We start from the raw sequence: 22,478 nt of genomic DNA, 5'->3' as shown, positions 1-22,478 counted from the left end.
TGTCTCTCCTTACCATCTATGGGGTTTGTACCTTGTTGAGTCCTGTGACCTTGAAATTTTCATAACCTGTCATGGTGCTGGTGCTCTTTTGCTGTATTCTAATGGCATCCCTGTAAGACTATGGCTATGTGAGGCTCCTCGTCACTGGTGTTCCCATGTGGAAGTACTAGAGCTTCAGTTGTGCTACCATTCACCTATATCCACCCAAGTATCATGTCATGCCAATCCATGCAATGTTATGTTATGTTATGTTCAGTTGTGTTCTGTTGCATGTTGTGTTTGTTGTGTTTTACTATGTTATGTTGTGTTATACAACATTTATTTAGCACACTATCACCAGAGGTCTGTAGCGTGACTGCTGAGCAAGCAGCGGTAAAACAAAAAGGGAATTCTGAAAGTGTGTTGAGATAGATGCGATTTTATGGAGCTGTATTTTGTTATAGAAAGCTAGATACATTTCCCATGTGGATGTATTTCTATGGCCAGGATTGCCTTTACTTTAGTGAAGTACGGCGTCTTGCTATCTTCCAGCCATCTCGTTGTCCTAGGCTTTGTGGGTACAATCACTCATTGGTCACTGACAGTGGAGTTGGTCTGTGTGTTGTTATGTTTTCTGGTGGTGACATCCGTTTGTCTTTTCATGGGCTGTATTTTTGGATCCCCTGACTTTACTATTTGGGGATGGTCCAAAAGCCTAGCACTGTGTTCTCAGGTAGGAGGTGGACTCCAGGTGCTGTCAGTTCATGGAGGCACAATTGGAGCTGTAAATTCATGCCTCTCAGAGGTGTGTTACTTTCTCTTCTTCTTTGCGAGACCTGGTGTCACTTGCAAATATGTCTGAATTGCTGCTAAAGTTTTAGAGGTGAAGATGCACACATCCTGCCTGAACTGGCCTATAGTCACAAGAAAGATAGTCACGTCTTTCAGTGGTGGGATATGTCTTGAGCAGCCAAAACGTATAGATGATATCATGCTTGTTTTTCACTATGACTAAAACAAAGCTAGGGTGAGGGGCGTATGTACAGGTCTTGACTTTGCATTTGTGGAGGATAGTTTGTAATCCTTGTCATATCTGTTTCAAAAGTAGCTTCCAATTTGTTGGTTGCCACTGCATCGCTTTAATGAGCTTTTTATGCTCTCATGCGTAGGGGGGAGGGGTGGTTTCAGCATGGCGAGTGTATCAAGACCTGCCAACTTTAAAAAAAAAAAATCAGTATGTGGGTTGAAGTCTTGGGAGAGTGCAGGGCCCTGAGCCCATTACTGTCACCATCCATGGGGGAGCTAAGGCTTTTTGCCCAGCACTGCCCAAGTGCCAGTCTACACCCTCCCCCCAATTTGTTTTGTAAACACTTCTGGGCGTAGTTGCTGGTGCAAAATTTCATTATTTCACTGGATGCCACTGCATCCTGATATTTGCACAAGTTCATTCATTTTCACATTCGTAGTTCTTGGACTGCCCTAGTTCTTTTTTCTGCTGAATCTGGTCATGTTTGTGCACACTTATTCTACTATGGCATGGGTTAATTTCACAACTTCTGTGCCTTTTTGTAGACTGTTACCCAAGTAGGGCAACTAGACCCAAGCATTTTCTGTGAAACCAAAACTGCTACAGGTCATATAGGAAGAAAATCTTGATTTCAATATGCATCCTAAGTTGTGCCGAAAGTAGAACTTATCGCTGTACACCCATCGATTGTCCAGTGAAACCTTCTGTAAATCTACTGCAGACTATTTATATTGTCTCAATGACACAACTGTCGCCACTGTGGAGTTCACTCTTCCGATTCTATACCGAGCTAAAGTGCCATACATAGGGCCCGATTTGGAGTTAGGTAGAGGGGTTACTCAGTCATAATGGTGACGGATTTCCTGTGCACTGAAATATATATCCCATAGGATAAAATGGAATTTATATTTTGACAGAGGGGATGTCCGTCACCATTGTGACGGAGTAACCCCTCTGCCAAACTGTAAATTAGGCGCATATTTCTTTGTCATCGCTATTTGAGCATTAATAGCAGTTAAAATGTAACACAACTTCTAATGCGTAGAACAATAGGGATCCTATTTAGATGTAACTTTGTAGTTGCAGTGCACCTATTAGCATATTTTAGTATTGTGGGCAAACCAGAGATCACTAGTTTTCTTTTGCTCTAAACTTAAGAAACTTTTGTTGTAAATGTACTAAAAATCATTTCCACTTTTTGTTCCTGTGTTTCCTATATTCCTCTTTTCTCTGTTTTATTGATGCAGTTAGAAATCGAAAGCCAGCTGAGAAATAACCAGCGAGCAACATCTTGAATTTAATTTGGGAAATTTCAATTTGGGGAATCAAGGAATCTTTTTAATTAAGCAGCAATAAAAATGATGTTGGTTAAGTAATTAAAAAAGTATTTGTAGGAAAGCTGACATTTGGCTAATCTTCGCACACTACCTATTATAGGCCGCCAAACTTTGACACTCTCTTATTGGAAGCGCATAGAAAGTCTGTGAATCAGTTAGTGACCTTAGTATATAAAATTAAACGCTAGCGGCGAGTGTAAACTGTGAACATTAATAAGTCTTTGCTGGTTATCCAGCCAATGGGATGGAGGTCATGACCTCCTCCACCCTGACATATTTAGAGATTCTCGCTTGCCTGTCGGTGATATTTATGCTGTGAGGATAGCTGAAGCTCAGATAAAAGCTTTGATTTCCCACTGACTAGTTTAATTTCCTTTTTTTTCATTTAATGTGCGGGCATTATCTTATATGCAGGTGTCTAAAGGTGAAACAACCAGATACTTGTAGAATTGTAGAATATTTGTTCTTTTTAGCCACCCCTTTGACTCTGCCACCAAAGTAACTCAGGATTGCATTGCACGTACTTTTTAAGCACTTTAAACGCTGCATTTTAAATGAAGACAACTAGTTACATTATATTTAAAATTACTTAATGATGTGTTCTATGATGTATATATTATTTACATACCACACACTGATTGAACAATATTCGCTGTTTAGTTATAGTTAAGCCCCCGTTTACAATTTAAAGACAATTTTGGTTTGCTTACAACTTTGGCATCCATTGAGGAATCTACACAAAACTTTCCACTCTAGTATGATAACCGACTATGTTTTGGCATGTTCTACTTTGTGCAGTATCATCTCTTGAAAAATCTGGAGAGGGTCAAAAAAGTTCTAATTCTAAGTTGCTGCTGCAGCAAAATGTGCCTAATGGAATAATACAAAAGGTGGCAAGGACTAAGGGCTAAGGGCCAGATGTACAAAGCGTTTTGCATGGCGCAATCTGTGAAATTTGGTACCGTCTCGCAAAATGGGAATGCGACTCGCAAATAGGAAGGGGTGTTCCCTTCCTATTTGCGATTCGCACCGTGATGCAGAATTGCTTTGTGACCGCGAACGCGGTCGCAAAGCAATTCGCAGTTAGCACCCATGTCAAGTGGGTGCTAACTCATTCGCAAAATGGAAGGGGTCCCCATGGGACCCCTTCCCCTTTGTTAATGGGGCAAAAAATATTTTTTCAGAGCAGGCAGTGGTCCAATGGACCACTGCCTACTCTGAAAAAATGAAACCAAATGGTTTCATTTTTTCTTTTGTATTGCAACTCGTTTTCCTTTAAGGAAAACGGGCTGCAATACAAAACAAACAAAAAAACTGCTGTATTAAAAAAGCAGTTACAAACATGGAGGTCTGCTGTCTCCAGCAGGCCGCCATCCCTGTGAGTGCAGGGAATCGCAAGGGGGTCGCAAATTGTGACCCACCTCATTAATATTAATGAGGTGGGTCTTTGCGACCCCCTTGCGATTCGCAGATGGTGTCATGGTCACCATTCTGCATATGATTTTGCGACTCAGAAATTGCGAGTCGCTCTGACTCGCAATTTCCGAGTCGCAAAATTAAAACTATCTACATCTGGCCCCAAGTGTACTAACGCTTCTTCTTGTTGCAAAACCTACGATTTGGTAAATTCCTGGGTTTGCATCAAGAAAACGTGTTTGTGACTACATGTGCAAATGTTTTAAACCCACTCAGCAATTCGGTAACATGTTAAAGAATCGCTAAATGAGTTTTGGAAATCAAAAGGAATCTCTATTTGGAAGGGGCTTGTTTAGGGCGTCTCTTCCAAATCGTGTTTCCTTACGGGACATATTAATGATGTGCCACTAATATCCGTTCTCAAAACATTAATATTATATTGACACCTCAAAAGAGGTGGTACCCTGTTCACAAACGGGAAGCTGTCTCCAAGTAACCCCTTCCCCTTTGGGAATGGTCCAACGGGACCACTGGTACTCCTAAATTTTTTTTTACAAACTTTACTTTTTAACATATTTTGTTATCATTTAAGAAAAATGGGCTGTGCTTTAAAAATGCTTTATTTAAAACCAATCATAGACTTAGTTGTTTTTTGCTACTTATCTTATTAATATTCATGAATGTAGGTCAAATTGTGGCCCACTGTGTTTTGGGATTTTGTGAACGACCTTTTAGTACATAGGTTGGGTCGCAAAATATCAAAGGATTATCAAAACATCGAGGAGCAAATTGCAACCACTTTTTAGCAAATCTTATCTTCATACATTTGGTCCTAGATCATTACTCAGAGCTCTGAGGCATGTCTTTACCAGCGGCGGCTGCCGCAGATATCAAGATGAGGGGTGAGGGGGACAACAGGGGGAATAAGTTAAATGTTTTAAAAACTTACAGTTCATCGCTGCCGCGTCCTCTCCTGCTGCCTTGATTGTCCTCCTTTCCTGTTCGATGTCTCAGCATTCCCTGGGACACCAGAAGAGGCTCCCCAGCAATCCTAGCGCTGCTTACATGCTAAACATAAAATGTAAGCAGCATCAGGATTGGTCCGAGCAGCAGTCACTGAAGCTCATACACAACTGTGTACACATTCGGGCTACAGAAACCTAAGTGCGCGTGTGTGTGTTCAGACGGCCGTCTTGGGTTGTCCAAACACACATGCAAACTTAGTGCACCCAATTCCCGCCTCCCACCTCCCGAGGCCCAGCCCCACCCCTCCCTGCACCTGCTGGCTGAGCCAGCAGCAGAAAAATAAAACAATATTCAAAAATTGTTTCATTTTTCTGCTGCTGGCTGTTAGCCAGTGGGGTAACGCTCCTCCACCATTGCGGAGGAGCCACCCCTGGTTTTTACTAGTTTTGATGGAATTCTGTTTAGTAGTTTTTGAAAAAATAAATGGAGTTCACCTGGCTGTGAGCAACAATTTAAAAATTACTACACGTTCACCCATCTAAATGGGCGGGCAGATATGAGGTCATTTCTCCGACAGCTTCTATTTCCCATGGCTGTTGGAGAAGTTTGGCCACTGCGGAGACAGAGTACTTTTCACCATGGCCAGACTGAAGGGTTGCTCACATTTAAATTGGGTGAGCGTACCTTCAGGTTGGTGGCATGTATACTCTGTTGCTGTTGTGATTAAGTATATATACTGCCAACATATGTCACTTCCTTAGTGGATTAATCAGTGATGGACATTTGTAAAGCGTGGCAGTTGATGCTCGGATTGTTTGCGGATCTGGATCTTCAAAATAAACAAATATCATGGGAAGAGGTAGATGTTTTTCTTTTTATCTAATGTGTATTTCATAGTTTACCAATTAAAAAGCTGGTCTCCAGTCAGTGGGACACACAGTTTGTTCAACAGACCACAGAGGCATTACCACTTGGTGTCTGGGGAAAAAAGAATCCGGCAGTCCAGACATTCTGCTTTATGTTTTTTTGTTTCTTTTTCAGTGGTCAACTTTGTGAGATGCTGCCACGTGCCTCCACCTCACCAAGTCCGTGCGAACTGGCAGAGTGTCAAAATGGGGCCAAATGTGTTGACCTTGGGAACCGCGCCATCTGCCAATGCCTGCAAGGATTTGGTGGTGCAAAGTGTGAAAAGCTGCTGAGTGTCAACTTTGTGGACAGGGACACTTACCTGCAATTCACTGACCTTCAGAACTGGCCACGGGCAAATATTACTCTGCAGGTGTGTGGAAAATATATTTCTGTTTGTTTTTTTACTGGTTTGATAATTACAAGGCTAAAATTACTGATAGGTCACCTTGCATCATTTTTTTGCACAATGGAAATAATTATATGCTTTTGCCACACTGGTTAAAATGGTGGTTTAGTTTTACATGATTTTTCTATTACTGCAGGTTTCAACCGCAGAAGACAATGGAATCTTGCTTTACAATGGAGACAATGACCACATGGCAGTGGAGTTGTACCAGGGTCATGTTCGGGTCAGCTACGACCCTGGAAGCTTCCCCAGCTCTGCTATCTACAGGTAATATGAAATGTTTTTACCTGTCTAATTACAAATAGAATACAAAATGCATTTGCCATGATTATGAGCGGGCCAGATTTAAGTGTTTGGATACTGTGTGGCTGGAACTAATGTTTTAGGTTGGTATCTTTTCAATTAAATCCTGGCATTCTGAGTCAAAATCCATAAAATGAGTAGTTAACATACTGACTCTGTTTTTCCAGGTCAGATTATGCATGAAATCCCAATCAATGCTTCATTTTACCACCTGCTCTGAGCAGATAGTGAATTGAAACAGAGAGCCAGTGTGCAGTGGGTAGGCAGTCGGAGGGTGGCATTGAGGATGTTCGTGGACCTCGTAGACTGTGGGCTAGCAAGGAGGGTAGCCATGCTTCCACAATTCTGTAGGAAGAGGTCAGGCAGAGCTCAGGCATATTCTCCTGCCAAGTCTGATGCAATTTTCCCTACAGGATTTTCTGACCAGTAAAATAAGGCCCTGCATTCCTGCAGTTTGTAAATCCAGAGTCAGATGTGATCCAATGGAGTAGTGTCTTCCTAGAGATAACACTCCAACTAACTTGTAATTAGGCCACTGAACGAGAAATGACTGTGTATGCTGGACGATCCTTTGTCATTCATTGTGTTTTATTGTGTTTGGCTTATAAAAGACAAAAGTAGTGGCAAAACTTGTATTGTCTCAACACTGAGTTAAAAAACTATTACTCTACTGGTGATGAAGACTGCGGGCCCAATTCACAAAGGGCCTCCGCACTTGCAGTGTCACTCATGGTGGGACCTCTGCAATGAGTTACTACATTACGGGCCCCCGCCACAAGTGTATTGTGAATTGGGCCCTGCATGTGCTTCTTACATTCTGATTACCCTCACCTGAATTTGGACATGAATTATTCACTAGAGCTTATCCTTCTCTTATAAAACATAGTTATCACTTACCACCCTAGTAATGTAAAAAATGTATGCACAGCCGATTTTTTGTTGTCCACTTGGTGTTTATTACAAAATGAACTAACTTTACTCGCCGGAGTGAAACTCACTCAAGCTCTAGGAAACCTAATTTCCTTAATACTATCCCAAACAAACCATGGCCCTTAATCACTAAATATTTTGACAGGAGTTTGTTTATATAAGTATTTATTTACCATTGGTACTTGCTCATTCATACTGATGCACAAAGGTTGTCGCAGCTGTAGTGACCAGAGGGAGGCATGGAAGTAGAAAGAACCACAGGATTTAATGATTAGGTAAGGGGAGGGGTCATTACAGCAGCTACTAAAAGTAATCAGTGGAAGTTTAATATTAAAAAAAACAAAGGTTACAGTTTCTTTAATTGCCATCCGGTCTTGAGAACATAATAATATTGCAGGACTCTGCCAACAACCTCATGAAGATTAATATAATATATTGAAAAATGTATAGATCTCTGCCATGATTATTAAGAGAATGGCACAGGAGATTTTAATATCTGTTTTTCATAATTTATTCCCTCTCTGACATCTGATTTTTATCCAGAAGTCTGGCAATTGGGTAAAATGCTGCCCTAGAGAGTGGGTTGGAAATGTAGGGTACCCTTCCCCACTTTGCTAGAGCAACAATGTAGATTGATTAAAGTCACTAGTCACTGTAATGTTGTCAGTTTGTAATTGATTACACAACAAGGTTCTCTTGAAAAGTAACCTATGCAAACTATTTAGATAAATATAGGTATACCTATGCTTCCTGATGAATACTCACACAAGTTGGCCAGAAAATGTAATTTCATTGGTGGCTTATATTTTATTGATCTTGTGACGTATCCATGAGAACAGTACACAACTACACAAAAAATAAAAACTCAATATGTATGATACCTGATGAGCTGATTAGGTGACTTATAACCTAATGTTTTTGAAATGATAATTTATTCGCTTTCCTCCTGATTGATTTTTTTCTACCATTACTCTGACTCCACACTCCTTCCCTAAGTATGTAAGTGTCTTTTAAACTGTACTAGCACAGGAGCCATGATGTCTCTGAATTCTTGCCTTCCAGTGCAGAGACAATCAATGACGGCCAATTCCACACAGTAGAGCTGGTCACCTTTGACCAGATGGTGAATCTTTCCATCGATGGAGGAGCCCCTATGACGATGGATAATTTTGGAAAACATTATACCTTGAACAGTGATGCCCCACTCTATGTTGGTGGTAAGTTTTATGACTTTAGATAATAAACAGCATACTAAACATTCCAGGATAAAAAGGGCACTGTCAATCTGTAGTCAGGACGGAATGCATATGCAAATATTGCAGTGCTGACAACTCATTTGAAAACAGGGTTTTAGAGGTTAATTTTAGTTGATATATTCTTGCTGGCACAACATGTAACAGCAAGCATATATCAACTAAAATTAACCTCTAAAACCCTGTTTCACAGCGGGCGGGCAGCACGCGTGCAGAAGGGGGAATAATAATAAAATAAATAAACTTACCTGGGCCTCCGTGGGCTGGAGAACCGCGCCGCTCCTCACCTTTTCCTGCAAGCACTGGCTCCTAGCCTGCCCTGCAGCCAATCCTGACCCTGCTCAAAGCAGCGTCAGGATTGGCTGGGAGCGCCCAGCCAGGGCACTCCCAGGCAGACTGTGAGCCTGTGCAGGCTCTTTCCAGCCCAGTAGCTGTGTTGCTGGGCTGGAGAGAGCCCTGTGAGCATGTGTGTTTGGCCGGACGTTTCGAGCCGGCAAAACACATATGCGCTCTGAGGGGAGTGCACAGAGCACTCCCCTCTGCTCGTCACAGCCTGTGGCCCGCCCCTTTCACAAGGAAGAATTAATAAATGCAGTTTATTATCCCTTCCTTGTAAAAGGATGAGCAGTGGGTGCTGCTTGCGGGGGTGGGCGATGCTCCTCCGCCCTCATGGAGGAGCCGCCCCTGGTTCTAATAGCACTATAGGCACCCCTTTAATGGCTATACATGTTGTTGTATGCTGCCCTCCTAGTTATTGGTCCATACTAGAAACATGGGCCAAAAATCCAGGAAGCTGGAATATAATCCCTTGTCTGGAGCATGCAGCAACTTCTTTGCATGCAGTACGAAGTACATCAGACCTTCCTTTACTGCTTATCATAGAGTATGGCTTTTATTATATACTGAAAATTCCTTGAACAAACTGTACTACTGATTGATTATTTTTCTTTTATACACGTTTAATTTAAACGTTGGTCTAATATATCATCCTCTTACCATGAGTGACAACTAAGCATCCATCTAACTGATCCACTTTTAATATATCAATTGCGTTGCCATATCGTCACATGATCTCATTTCACAAATCCTGACTCGATTTTCATCATCCGACATAAGAAGGTAAAAATAACAACAGAAAATTACCTTTTAGCTTCCGAATAGTTAAAAAGATCTAGCGTTTGTGACCAACTGGTTGACACCCAGGAGAACAATATTTCGTTTTTGCAAATGAGTTATCAACATCGAATGCAAGAGATTTCTTTTGTCTAACTGGCCAAAATGTGGAAATCACAGGGAGAAGCAGAAATAGACTCTGATTAAGCCATATAATGCAGCGCAGAAATTATGAACCGCTAGCTCAGGCATTATGAGGGTATTAAATATTCTGCTCTGTACATAGGTATTTTTTATGATGGACATCCCTTTCGAAGGAATATCCATCATCACATGTAAAAGAGAAAAGTCAGTCACAGTTCTGGACTATTTCACTGCCTCCATTTATCCATCAGACTGCACCTCAGAAATTGGAGTGCCGGCTGTCTCACTGCAAGACAGACTTCTGTGGGAAGGTATCACTGAATCCATTTGGAGCTACATTGTCATGTTATGAATTCAGTGTGGCTGATAACACCAAGTAATAAAATGAAATTAGATTAAATAAAATAAAGCTTCATAAGTGCAATCTGCCGAGGCATCAACATGCTAAAATTACAAGGAAATGGGCACTCGCAAAAAGCAAGGAAGCTGCCGTCGTGGAAGGGAAAAGAGCCAAATTTCCAATTGCTTTCGAAAGGGCCCAGACTTGTAATATGAGTGGTCAGAGTTTTCCATAGTTTAGCTGCAGCTACTGAAAAAGACGAACACCCCATTTCACTTTCCAAAATCTAGGAACAATTACCCTCCTTATGGAAGGTGATCTAAGATGTCTTTTTGGGGCGTACCAGAGAAAATCTGTTCTCAAGAAGACAGACCCCTGATGATCGAGAGCCTGAGATACCATAAACAGTGCTTTATATGTCACACGCTTTTTGACAAGAAGCCAGTGAAAGGAGCACATACCTTCCCTCACTGAGAGCTGTTTGGGAACATTCAGAATCAGATGAGCCGCCACATTCTGGATGACCTGCAATCTGTTAAGTGAGAACAAATTGATATTAAAATATAAGGTGTTGCATTAGTTGAGGTGCAAAGTTATTAATGCAATGGCCACTGCTACTCTGAGCCCTCCTGGTAAGAATGGAAAAACCTTTTTCAGAATTTTAATAATGAAAAAAAGAAGGAGCTTACCTCTCTATTGACCTGGGGATCAAAAGTAAGAGAGGTGTCAGAAATAATACCTACATTTTTTGCCAAGGTCACGGAAGAAGTTAATGGGCCACATGCCTCAGGCCATCAGATTTCCGGCCATATTGATTGCTGGGCTTCAGACACCAGGATCTCTGTCTTATCGGCTTTAAGCTTCAAAACGTTATCCTTTATCCAGTTACTAACACTGAACATGCAGAGTTTAAATTTACCAGTTTGTTCTGACAAATCATCAATTTAGGAGACATGATTTGCATGTCATCTGCATAGGACAGCACCTGAAAGCCAAAGGCGTCATCAATGTAGCTATGGGGGCAATATACAAGTTAAAGAGGGTAGGACTAATAGAGAACCCCTGTGGAACACCACAGGGAAGCTGGAATGGTTCCGTCCTGAATTTGCCACAGCTGACTAAATGAGGTCTATTGGTCAAAAAGGACTTCCAAAGGTCCAGAGCTGTACCCCTCACCGCTGCCAGATGCAATCTTTGCACCAGGTGGTACGGGGAGATTGTGTCAAATACTGCAGACAGATCCAACATAACCACAATAGTGGCACCTCCTTGATCCACCTGGCGGCATATAGACCATTGCTGACTCCATGCTGTGTCCACTGCAAAATCTATTTTCTGGGGTCCAGAAGATCTCAGCCAGTTAAGAACTCAGCCAGTTCCTGGTTTAAGAATTTTTCTAAAATTATTGCTGGTGCAGGCAACAGCGTGATAGGATGCAGATTTTTAAGATCCTCTATATCCCCATTGGGCTTTTTTTGGACAGGGATCACTATTGCCTCCTTCCAAGGTTGTGGGAAAATTTATTTTGACAGTATGTGGCTGAAAACCTTCACCAGGAAAGTTATAATTAAATCCAGAGCCAGTTAAAGAATCTTAGATGGACCTGGATCATCAGGTGATCCTGATTTCAGGCTCATAAGAAGGTTTTCAACTGTAAGCAGGGAGATAGGAGTAAAAACAGACATAACAATGGATGAGTGAGGTTCTTTCATCATAGACATTAAACTCAGAGAAGATCTTCAAGATCTTGTCTTTAAAGTATGCTTCAACATTATTGAAAACATTTTATGAGCTTTCCAAGGATTGGTGAGTCAGTGGCGTAGATAGTCATCCCCATCCTGGAATGGTACATTTAAAATAAAATGGCCATTGTCTGTCCGCACACATATTCAGCAGACATAATTGAATGTTTAAAAAAAAAAATATACCAGATGGCTGCTGTAACTGGGTGGGCAAGTGCAGCAGCCATCTAAGGAAATAAAAGCATTGGCAAAGGCAGAAGAATTCACAGGTTAGATTATTGGCTTTGTCAATGCTTTTTGTTGTAATTTGAAAGTAAGTAAAGAGTTTACAGTAGGTACTTGGTGACATTCCTTATATTTAGTACTTCAATCGCTGGTGTACCCAGGTTTCGACTTACATACTACTTTTTAACATAAAACAATTAAATATTGAAATACATTTCTGGATTTTTTTAATCATTTAAATGTTCTTATTTCTTTAGTGTGAACTAACTCAGAGGCATCGAAGCCCTGTACAAATGATCTGATTCTTAGAAAAACAAATGTATGAATGAAGAATAAAAGTACCCGACAAATGCATAGAATAATATTAAATGCAAAATTAAAAAGAAGGGGAAAATGAGCTTAACCATTGGCAGGATTTGGCATCTGAATTTGGGTTCAACTGACTGATAGAAAAGTCTAGAATAAAGTAGTGCTATTGGAGGCAGTGTATTCTGGTTGGCTGAGTCTGGGCCCTAGTTTGGTAGAACTTACCACTCCCATCAGGGGAGGGTGATCACTCACTGTATAACCTGAGCTTACCCTTGGGTAGCTTGGCCCAGAGCAGTCAGGCTTATCACAGGCTTATCACAGGGGCAATGTGCAAAGCAATGGCACAACAATCCCACACAATTACGCTGACTGTCACAAAAGAGACTTCACACGAGGTGTAAAACCAAGGCCAATCATGTAAGTCCCCTGGCAAGAATTAACGTGTTTGGCAACACCCTCGTATGGTGTAACAATCACATTACAATCGCTCCCACACACTCACTACACACTGGCAAGCAGTGCCACGGATATTAGGCGGCTCGCAACTTACACACTCGTATACACTCACGTATACACTCCCAGCACCCTAATGTAGTACACTGATATCCCGCAGGTTAGCTGTCACTGCGTGTGCAGATGCCCCCAATTGGGCCCCAAATCATTCCTCTACCCTCCACATGGCCCTACAGACCCGCCTTCCACTAGCTGAAGATGCAAACAGCCTTTCCCCTGGTGCTAGGCTGCACACAGCCAGAGTCACTCTTGTTCAGGCACTCGGGGACAATATGGGTGGAAAGGAACCAATACCAGTGGAGCAGCTAATAGTCAACAAATGGAGGTTTGGCCACTACTCGGGAAGTTCACTGAGAGGGCTCTGCACCATGCCTTCCGGCACAGGCCCAGGTCTGCAAAGCACAGGGGGAGGGTTATTGGGGGACACATGCTGGTCACAGTGGTGCCCAGCCAAGCCAGGCACTCTAATATGCAATAGTTATCAAATCCCGCACCTCCCTGGCAGGAAGTGCAATGTCTGGGGCACAATAACTTGAGAAGCCCCAGTTGGTCCCGGTTGCACACAAAGAGATACCAATCCGCACCTCCCAGGATGGATGTGCTACGTCGGGTGCGCGATGACTTGAGTCACACCGGCTGATTCCGATCACAAGCACAAAGTGCTGAATGTCGTACCTCCCTGAAATGAGACACAACATCTGGTGCTTGACGACTTGAGTTGCACCAGATAGATTCTGATTGCATGCACAAAGTCGTTCCTCTCTGGAAAGAGGCACAACATCTGGTACGCAATGACTTGAGTCACATCAGACAATCCCGATCACCAACATAATGTGATCAATGTTGTATCTCCCTGGAATGGGGCACAACATCTGGAGCACAATGATCTGAGTCATACCAGACAATCCTTGAGCATGCACACAAAGGATTCCAATTCCGTGCCTCCCTGGAATGAGGCACAACGTATGGTGCACGATGACTTGAGTCACACCAGATGATCCGGCTATACACACAAGAGACGCAAGTTCAGTGGTGCCATACGAGGTAGGATACAACACTGCTCCTGGGACATCCATACTTCTGAGGGTCATCACCTATGACAAAAACACTACACACAATGAACATGCAGTTGGGAGTCGCATGAAAGAAATGAAACACACTCGACAAAGGTGGGCCACCCGGGGTCCCCCACTGGCACATCTGATCAAAACAAACCAGCTGCTTATGCGTGTTGTGGCCCCCACAATGAAGAGCCACATTCCTTGAAATGCAGGCAATACTTTCAAGACCCTGCACCAAGCAAAACCAGTCTCCAGACAGTATAATGCTCACATTGCTGCTGCCTGATGAAGTCCAGCCAATGATGCGAGTACTTACGAGGGCACCACTCTCCAGATGACACCGTCAGAAGGTGTAGGTCCCACACGAGAGGTCTTTGATGTCTCTGAGACCTCCACAAGAGTACCGGGGGCATGCCATCGTACCCTTGGGGAGCACACTTCAGAGTAGCACACTGCAGTGACCAGTTTACCCGGGCCATCCACAATGTTGGAATGTGAGCGGTCCCTTCTGGGGGCTGTGAATACTCCTTCTGCACAACAGAGTCCTCTGGCAGTGTGCACCATGCGGTCCAGTGGTGTCCATCCCGCATTCCTGCAAGCGTAGCTACAAGTTGCTGAAGTGTGGAGATATACTGAAGTGTGCCTTTGAAGTTAAAGGTGGTTCAAAGGGTTGCCTTTTGAACCACAGATGTCTCTCCTAAATTTCAGTCCTGTCCGACATGGGGCCATGGAGTGCAGCTTGTTATCTTTAGTGGGGCTATGATCGGGCTCCGAGAGGTCAATTGTCAAAACCTCTTCCTCCAATCTATCCAGCCAGGCCCCCAACTGGCAAAGGCCTGTCATTCTGGGTGCCCAAGAATCATGGCTGTTGCTGAGGAATGCACAGATGTGCTTTCCACAGCCTCCATTCAAATGAAATTGGAATTAGAAGGCACCAAAAGAGAGTTTTTAGAGCATAGAAATGCCCTCCTTTTTAGAAGTGCCATTTCTAGAGCATTACCGACAAAACTGCTTTTACCATGTAAAGGGGTTTGTCCTCGTGAATCCAATGATAGTAAACACCATGAGGCTGCTCCACTGCAATCCACTCCTGCAGTTCAGGATCAATTGTAACCTATCCCCATATAAACCCATGGGCAGAGCAGCTCTCGTGTGCAGTGAATTATTTCACTAAATGGTCACATGTGCCATGGGGCATGCACAAGCCTGCTAGAGTTACGTTAAAGGAAACCACAGGGGTGCAAGTGTGTCCATTCAGACCTGCTATGACAGACCAAATACATAGGGTCATACCAGTGTGTATATGTGCACATACTGGTCAGCTCCACTTTCCTGGCATAGGTAGGAAGGAGCGTGTACTTTCACATTGTATTCACAGTGTAAAAGCATCAAGGGCCCCAAAGGCTCTTTAAACCTCGTTGTTCTAGTGTTGTGTCAGGCTCAGTGTACATTGGAACACCATTGTGCAAGTGTGCACATACTGGTAAGCAATTGCAGACCCAGCCCCTTGTTGGACACCGTGTGGCAGGTGCACACATACTGACCTGCTAGGCCAGGTTCAGAACGTCAGAATACAATTGCCAGTGTGCCCACTCTGATCTGCAGTGTCAGGTCCAGTACACACTGGTTAGTGCCACTTCTCACAATGCGTAGGAAGGGCGCTGGCACTTCCACACTTCACTCACAGTGGGACAGTGTCCCGGGCCCTAAGGTCACTCACAGGAAATCAGCTAAATCTATGGGAGGGGCGGACTCCCTAGGTAGAGAGAACCGATGTGGGGGTTCTTCCCTGTCTGGGCAAGGAACACCCTGGTGTCCCTGCCCTGCCTTATGCCTACCACCCTTGCAGCTCGTCAGGTGGCATTCTAGTGGTAATGTAAGCATGTTCAAGGTTGGTCAAGGCATGAGAGATGCCACCCTAGGTCAGACGCACCTGTGCCTCCACAGGCCTGCACTGCCAGGCCTGGTACATGTGGGTCAGGCTAGTCTGGTTGGGGGCACACTTACTGCAGCACCGGCCCAGTAGGCAGGGCCATACCTGCATGAGTAGGTGGTGTCCCTTTTTACAGGGCACCCTGGGTACAGCACCTCAACCGCTCACGTATGCACCCCATCCTGGCCTATGTAGGAAGGGCTTGTGCAAATTCCCACTGCGGTACAGTGCAAAAGTGCCCAGAGTCCAAAGGTCATGCCAAGAGAGTCAGCAGAACAATGGGAGGGAAAAGCAAAATGTTTTGGGGGGATCCCCCTAACAAGCCCATGTCGAACAAGTGTCTTGATGAAGATTAAAATAATCAGACTAGGGCACATACTTTTCTCCTGGAAAAGGACTGCAGATTGCATTGTGTAATAAAGTTGTGCACTGAATGTATAAGATTTTGAAAATGTTGGACAGAGCTGATGAGCTTTCCAAGTAATATATCTACTCTTTGAATCACGGACTGCGTGTTATAAAATGTCACTTAGAACTATTGTTTGTGTGCTGCACTGGCTCTTCAGGAATAGCTCTTGGGGTATGCTGTAAAAAGCAGTGCCTGTCACCTTGTACATACTTCTGTGCTCCTTATGTAATGCATGTCTTTTTGCTCTGCTGCAGGTATGCCAGTTGATGTAAACTCTGCTGCCTTCCGACTTTGGCAAATCCTTAATGGTACCAGCTTCCACGGCTGTATACGCAACCTCTACATCAACAACGAGCTCCAGGACTTCACGAAAACACAAATGAAACCAGGAGTTGTGCCAGGTTGTGAGCCGTGCCGAAAGCTCCTCTGCCTGCACGGCATCTGTCAACCCAACACTGCTGATGGCCCTGTTTGCCACTGTGAGGCAGGGTGGGCCGGGCCTCACTGTGACCAGCAAGTCAACAACCCCTGCCTAGGACACAAGTGAGTAAACATGGTGACAGCGACTGCGTAACTTGTCACGGAAATAAATATATAAACAAATAAATATTTCAGGAGGCCCAAAGTTGTTCTTGTGAGCCTGCTGCTCGTGATGACAAAGGTCAGGTTTGATTATTGCAAGGCTACCTAGGCTTGATTCCACCTCATGGTTTTGCAGGAGGCCCAAAGTTGTTGTTGTGAGCCTGCTGCTCGTGGTGACAAAGGTCAGGTTTGATTATTGCAAGGCTACCGAGGCTTGATTCCACCTCATGGTTCTTTCACCTTACACATCATGTCTCCTTTCTTACTCTTGCAGGTTCGTTTTCAACCCTGCTTTTTCCCTGTTATTTCTGTTTTGCATTCTCTTTCTTGCTTTGGGTCAAAGATTACTAATGGAAAATAAGTCCTGGTCCCCAAAACATGTTCCAGCCAACTTCACAAATGAAGCCTCTTGAGCTATGAACCACTATTAAGATAAAGAACAAATCCCATGTGACCCACTGGTCAAGACTTTGCCACCCAGCTCAGTTCGAGCAGGTATATTTAGTAGGTTCCATGCCTCTACTCTCTCTTGTGAAACATAGCACATTTAGGCCCATATTTATACTTTTTTAGCGCCGCATTTGCGTCTTTTTTTTACGCAAAATCGGCGCAAACTTACAAAATACAATTGTATTTTGTAAGTTTGCGCCGATTTTGCGTCAAAAAATGACGCAATTGCGGCGCTAAAAAAGTATAAATACGGGCTTTAGGCTCTAGGAATCCATCCAGCACCACTTGTCCTGTGGGATGTTGTTACCCCTCAGTGCCTGAACCCTGCCGTTTATACTTCTTGTGTAGGTGTGTGCACGGGACCTGTATACCACTCGATGCCCTTTCCTATAGTTGCCAGTGTCGGGATGGCTACAAGGGAGCTCTGTGTAACCAGCAAGGAGAGCTCTACAACCCCTGCAAGAACTTGCAGTGCCATCACGGACGCTGCCAGATCTCCGACCTGGGGGAAGCTTACTGCGAGTGCGACAGCGGCTTCACCGGCGAGCTGTGTGATCAAGGTCAGGAAACTCTTCCTTTCTCACGTATTTATATTTATACCTTTGCAAATATTTCTGCCACTTTTACTAGGTTTTTATGCACTAAAAAACAACGATTCATAGAAAGCGCTCAAAACAACCAAAACTACCAAAGCCTACCAGATTTGGGGGAACAACCAGATACTCAACAGCTTCCTGAACCTCAGTAACACAGGTTCAGAATGTCGAGAAAGGGGCAGCATATTCAATCTTGCTGCAATCGGAAAAGTTCTTTCACCCCCAGATTTTAGACGAGAGACTGAGATTTGCAGATCTTAGTGCACAAGGTGTCAGACAATGTGTGGTTTTCTGTGCTAGGCTTTGTTTTTATGAATTGTTTTCATTTTTTTGCACAAAATGTCTGCTGTAGTGGCGTGTGATGAGAGCTGAATTGAAAATAGTGAACCACTTCAGTGGTATGAATACTCATTTCGCGGTATACAGAATATTGTAAATCCTCAACAATCGTTCCTCTCTGGTCTATGGACGAAGCAACTCCTCCTCCCTGACTTTTGTGGCATCATGCTGCACATGTTTTATCACAAGTGGATAATATTTTTAATAAGTGCTTCAAATCACTTTTTAGCCATTCTAAATGCCGTAAAAAGTATGTTACTACCACAGCTTAATAATACTCACTTCACTGACTTTGAAAGGACTGAAGGCTGAATTGGCCCTGCAGGAGTCAAATGTATGAACTGCAGGTCACCGAAGTCACGTGTGAGCATTTACTCACGGGTGAACGAATGTTGTTACCTGATGTTTATTTCATTTATGCACATTTTCAGCACTCACCCCATGAGTCCAAATATTTCAGCTCGTAACCCACAATACAGTGCGATCTTCTGTTTCAAGCTGCCACTTTCACCCCAGCTAAATTTATGGCAGATTAAGAACTGCTGATGCGTACGATTATAAAATAAAACGAGTTGGTTGGAGAAAGGGTGCATCATAATTCTCTGCAGTAGCATAAAGTTCGTAAACCAATCACATCTTAACTAGTAGTAAAACTATCACAGCAGTGGGTAAATGTGCAATCAAATGAAGGAAGCCAGATGAAAAACAATGAGGCCCGTATTTATACTTTTTTTGCGCCGCATTTGCGTCGTTTTTTGACGCAAAAACGGCGCAAACTTGCAAAATACCATTGTATTTTGTAGGTTTGCGCCGTTTTGCGTCAAAAAGCGGCGCAAATGCGGCGCTAAAAAAAGTAGAAATACGGGCCAGTCTTTGAAAACTGCTTGTGTTTATGTAGCCAGCGGGAGACCTCTAAATAGGGAATATACAAGCTCCTAACTCAGAGCCCTTTCGGAGGACTGCATGCCGAATGCCATATTATTAGTTCTACTTTAGAAAGCCAAATTACTGGCAATATAAGTAAAATTATGACTCACTTCAAAAGCAATATTTTGCCTTAGAACTCACTTACATGAGACATTGTGAGTGTGGCTGTTTCATTGTGTAGCTATAACTAAATCCACATTGGTAGGTAGTTAGTAGATTGATGATTCTAATGTTTTTCTTCAGCTGCACATCAACAAATTGCTCAAGAACTTTTCCTAGCCAGGGAAAGTTAGTCACAGGTTGATAATCTGAGAGATCCGAGTTGGTTTCTTTAAGCGAGGATCTGTTCAGTGTTCAGTGAGATGCCAAATGTTTCCTCAGTTCAAAACGCATTGATTGGTCTACCCCTGAGAGTGGAAAACAGCTGAAAATGTAACAGGTAATGGCGTGGTGACTGCGTGAGAGGAGCTGGATTTTTCCCACTTGAAGTATTTCCCGGGTTAAATTGGGATTTTGCTTTAGACAAAAACAGCTGTACGGGATGGATGTCATTTTTATAACTTGTTCTTGCTTTTTTGAGGTTGGTTAGCCTGCTTCCTCAGTTCGTGTACTGCATTGCAGATATCACTGGAAAACGAAGAGGTCCTTATGTTTGATGGTTATTTCACTATATGCTAGAGAGAATGGGTGTCAATTTGATTTGTTACAGCATCGTTGTGACTGAAGAACAGTCCTTCTTTTTCTTGTAGGAAGTAAGACATTAAAGCTAATGTTGTCAATTGTTTAGTCCAGTCTCTGCAGAAACAGATTTGAGTGATTTCTGCACACATACTCAGGAGTGGTGCAGTTGGATGTTAAGGTCCCATTTAGTTGAATGGTGAAGGGAATCAGTAGGTGGTCCCACTTGGCTTCCAACGGTCACCGCAGATTGTTTTCATCCATGTTATGTCAAGCTGTCCATGTCATGCTGCTGAATCTTGGAGACCATTTTATACCCACACAGGCAATCCACAATGCATATGAAAAATCTCTGGACCACTCCAGTCAGACATTGATATTCTTTATGGAATCTCTCACTGTCCTGAATTAGATCCATTCCAGCCTAAATTGAAATGAAACTATATGTCTACTTGTTAGTTTTGAACATATATTCAGATCTAAAACTCTACCTCAGCTATACCCTACAATGGGTGTTTGGAAACATGTTGGAAAAAACTCACTTGTCCAACTCCTGATTTTGTGGGCTTATGTAGCCACTGACCTAAATTTAGTGTACAGAAACCATTGACATTAAAACAATTGGATATTTATTGGATTTTACTACATATATTCTTTGTATCTAAAATGTGGTCCTTCATTGCCACCGCTGCAAACTACATAGGTTCTAAGTCAACGTTGCTGTGTGATTACTCGGTGGACACATAGTAAAAGTGAGACAAGTGCTGCATCTTAGTGTGGAGGGGAGCCCTCCTTCCAAAGGAATCAAAGTCCCAGTACTCTGGATCAATATATGTATTGCATAAAACAAGAAACAAACCCTAATGAAGATGGAATTGGAGAAACTACTGCTAATTAATAAATATTGTCTACAGTATAGAAGGTTTTATGACAACATTTAATGTTATAATGTTTTTCTCCCATGAACTGCACATTAATCACATATTCCTCCCCAGGAGCATCCTAGATATAGTCATACTTTGCTAAAATCAAAAGTATTTTTTTCGTGGCAGCAAGCCTGAATGACAAGATGCACGTTTGGGGAGAAAAAATGCCCACAGAGAATTTAGGCATAAATTTAGAGGACGGGTCATTGAATAGTGAGAACGGTTCCTGCAAGTAAACCCTTCATTTTATCTCTTTTCCCTCTTCAGAATCTGAATGTCGAGGCGACCCAGTCAGGGATTTCCACCAGGTCCAGAGAGGCTATGCCATCTGCCAAACCACACGCACGGTCTCATGGGTGGAGTGCCGCGGTTCTTGCCTCAACCAGGGCTGCTGCACCGGATTGCGCATGAAACGGAGGAAGTACACCTTTGAGTGCAGTGATGGGTCATCTTTCATGGAAGAGGTGGAGAAAGCTATCAAGTGCGGTTGCACCCAGTGCATTTAGCACCAACAGCAACGAAGAGCTAACAAGAGAACACAGTAACTAAAAAAAACAGACAAGAAGATATCATGGACAGTGAAGTCTGTAAAACAAGACATTTTGTACCTTTCAGATGTGTGAACATCTTGATGTCTGTCACATTTCAAAAATATATATAAGCAGTACCTATTACTTTGAGAGACACACACATACTGACTGGAATGTTGTATAGTGCTGTAATCATTGGAAAGGGTTATATAGAAGGTATATATTGCATCTAGAGGGTAAAAATGTGTAGATAGGGACCTTTTTAAAAAAAAAATCAGATACACAACATGTATTTATGCACAATGTGGATAGTTTTTCATGGAATACGAATGAAGGTTTCTTTTTTGTTTCTGTTTGTACATATGGGAATATTTTCGTAGACCGGACTCTAAAACAGTATTCACACAAGCCTGGGTAATATCACTTTCATTTTTTACTCTTCATCTCCTTGCTTAGGAAAAGGTTTCTGCGTGGTTCAAAGATTGGAATACCCTTAAATGCTCTTTTACAATTTACACAAATAGTGGCATAGAGTTGCGGGTGAAAAGCTAAGACAAGCTTTACAATAGTGATTTATTGACAGACTGGTAACTCTGATGCCCAATAGCGTTCTGGTATAGAATCGTTCTAGCTCTACCATGCATTGAAAGGCTTACATTTTTCAGTAAACTACTCAATATCACAATGTGATTACCCATCTAAACTTTCGTGTCCTCCACTTTCTACATTTTAGTATGGTAACCTATTGCATGGGCTGTGGTGCTGGAAACATGAATGCCAGAAGGTGGAAGGAAGGTGAGAAAGAAACAGAAGAAAGGGACATGGAAAAATGCAGTAGCCAACTAGAAACTGTATATCATTTTGACACCGAGGTTGTCACCTAGAGTAACTTTTAAAACTTTATATATGTCAGCTGATTGGACTACAATCTTTAATTTCCAAATTGCAACATCACAGTATGACCTGCATAACAATGCTGCTTAGATGTTGCTTTTGAAGATGGAGGCCACCTGCCAGTGAGCGTGTTCAGCAAGGTCATGCCTGGCACACATCTTAGCCACAGTGACAAATAATGTTGAGGGGATGGCAGATCTTGTTAGCTGTGCTTGTGCCAACAGATGCGTCTGTTCCAAAT

The 22,478-nt window shown here is 42.9% G+C and overlaps 1 protein-coding gene across 1 annotated transcript in view; it reads left to right on the top strand.

Moving 5' to 3' along the window:
• Positions 1 to 22,033, top strand: part of SLIT1 (slit guidance ligand 1) — a 687,657-nt gene extending 665,624 nt beyond the window's left edge. Inside the window, exons 32-37 of the mRNA XM_069239602.1 lie at positions 5,767 to 6,004; positions 6,177 to 6,307; positions 8,336 to 8,490; positions 16,570 to 16,858; positions 17,696 to 17,907; positions 21,081 to 22,033. Of these exons, the coding sequence (XP_069095703.1) occupies positions 5,767 to 6,004; positions 6,177 to 6,307; positions 8,336 to 8,490; positions 16,570 to 16,858; positions 17,696 to 17,907; positions 21,081 to 21,319 (1,264 nt within the window). The 3' untranslated portion in view covers positions 21,320 to 22,033. The remainder of the gene's footprint in view (positions 1 to 5,766; positions 6,005 to 6,176; positions 6,308 to 8,335; positions 8,491 to 16,569; positions 16,859 to 17,695; positions 17,908 to 21,080) is intronic.
• The last annotated feature ends 445 nt before the right edge of the window (positions 22,034 to 22,478 follow it).

The sequence above is a fragment of the Pleurodeles waltl genome, chromosome 6 (assembly GCF_031143425.1).
Source record: "Pleurodeles waltl isolate 20211129_DDA chromosome 6, aPleWal1.hap1.20221129, whole genome shotgun sequence".
In the NCBI taxonomy this organism is placed as follows: domain Eukaryota; kingdom Metazoa; phylum Chordata; class Amphibia; order Caudata; family Salamandridae; genus Pleurodeles; species Pleurodeles waltl.
Note: the sequence above shows the minus strand (reverse complement) of the source record. Positions and strands in the feature narration are given on the sequence as shown.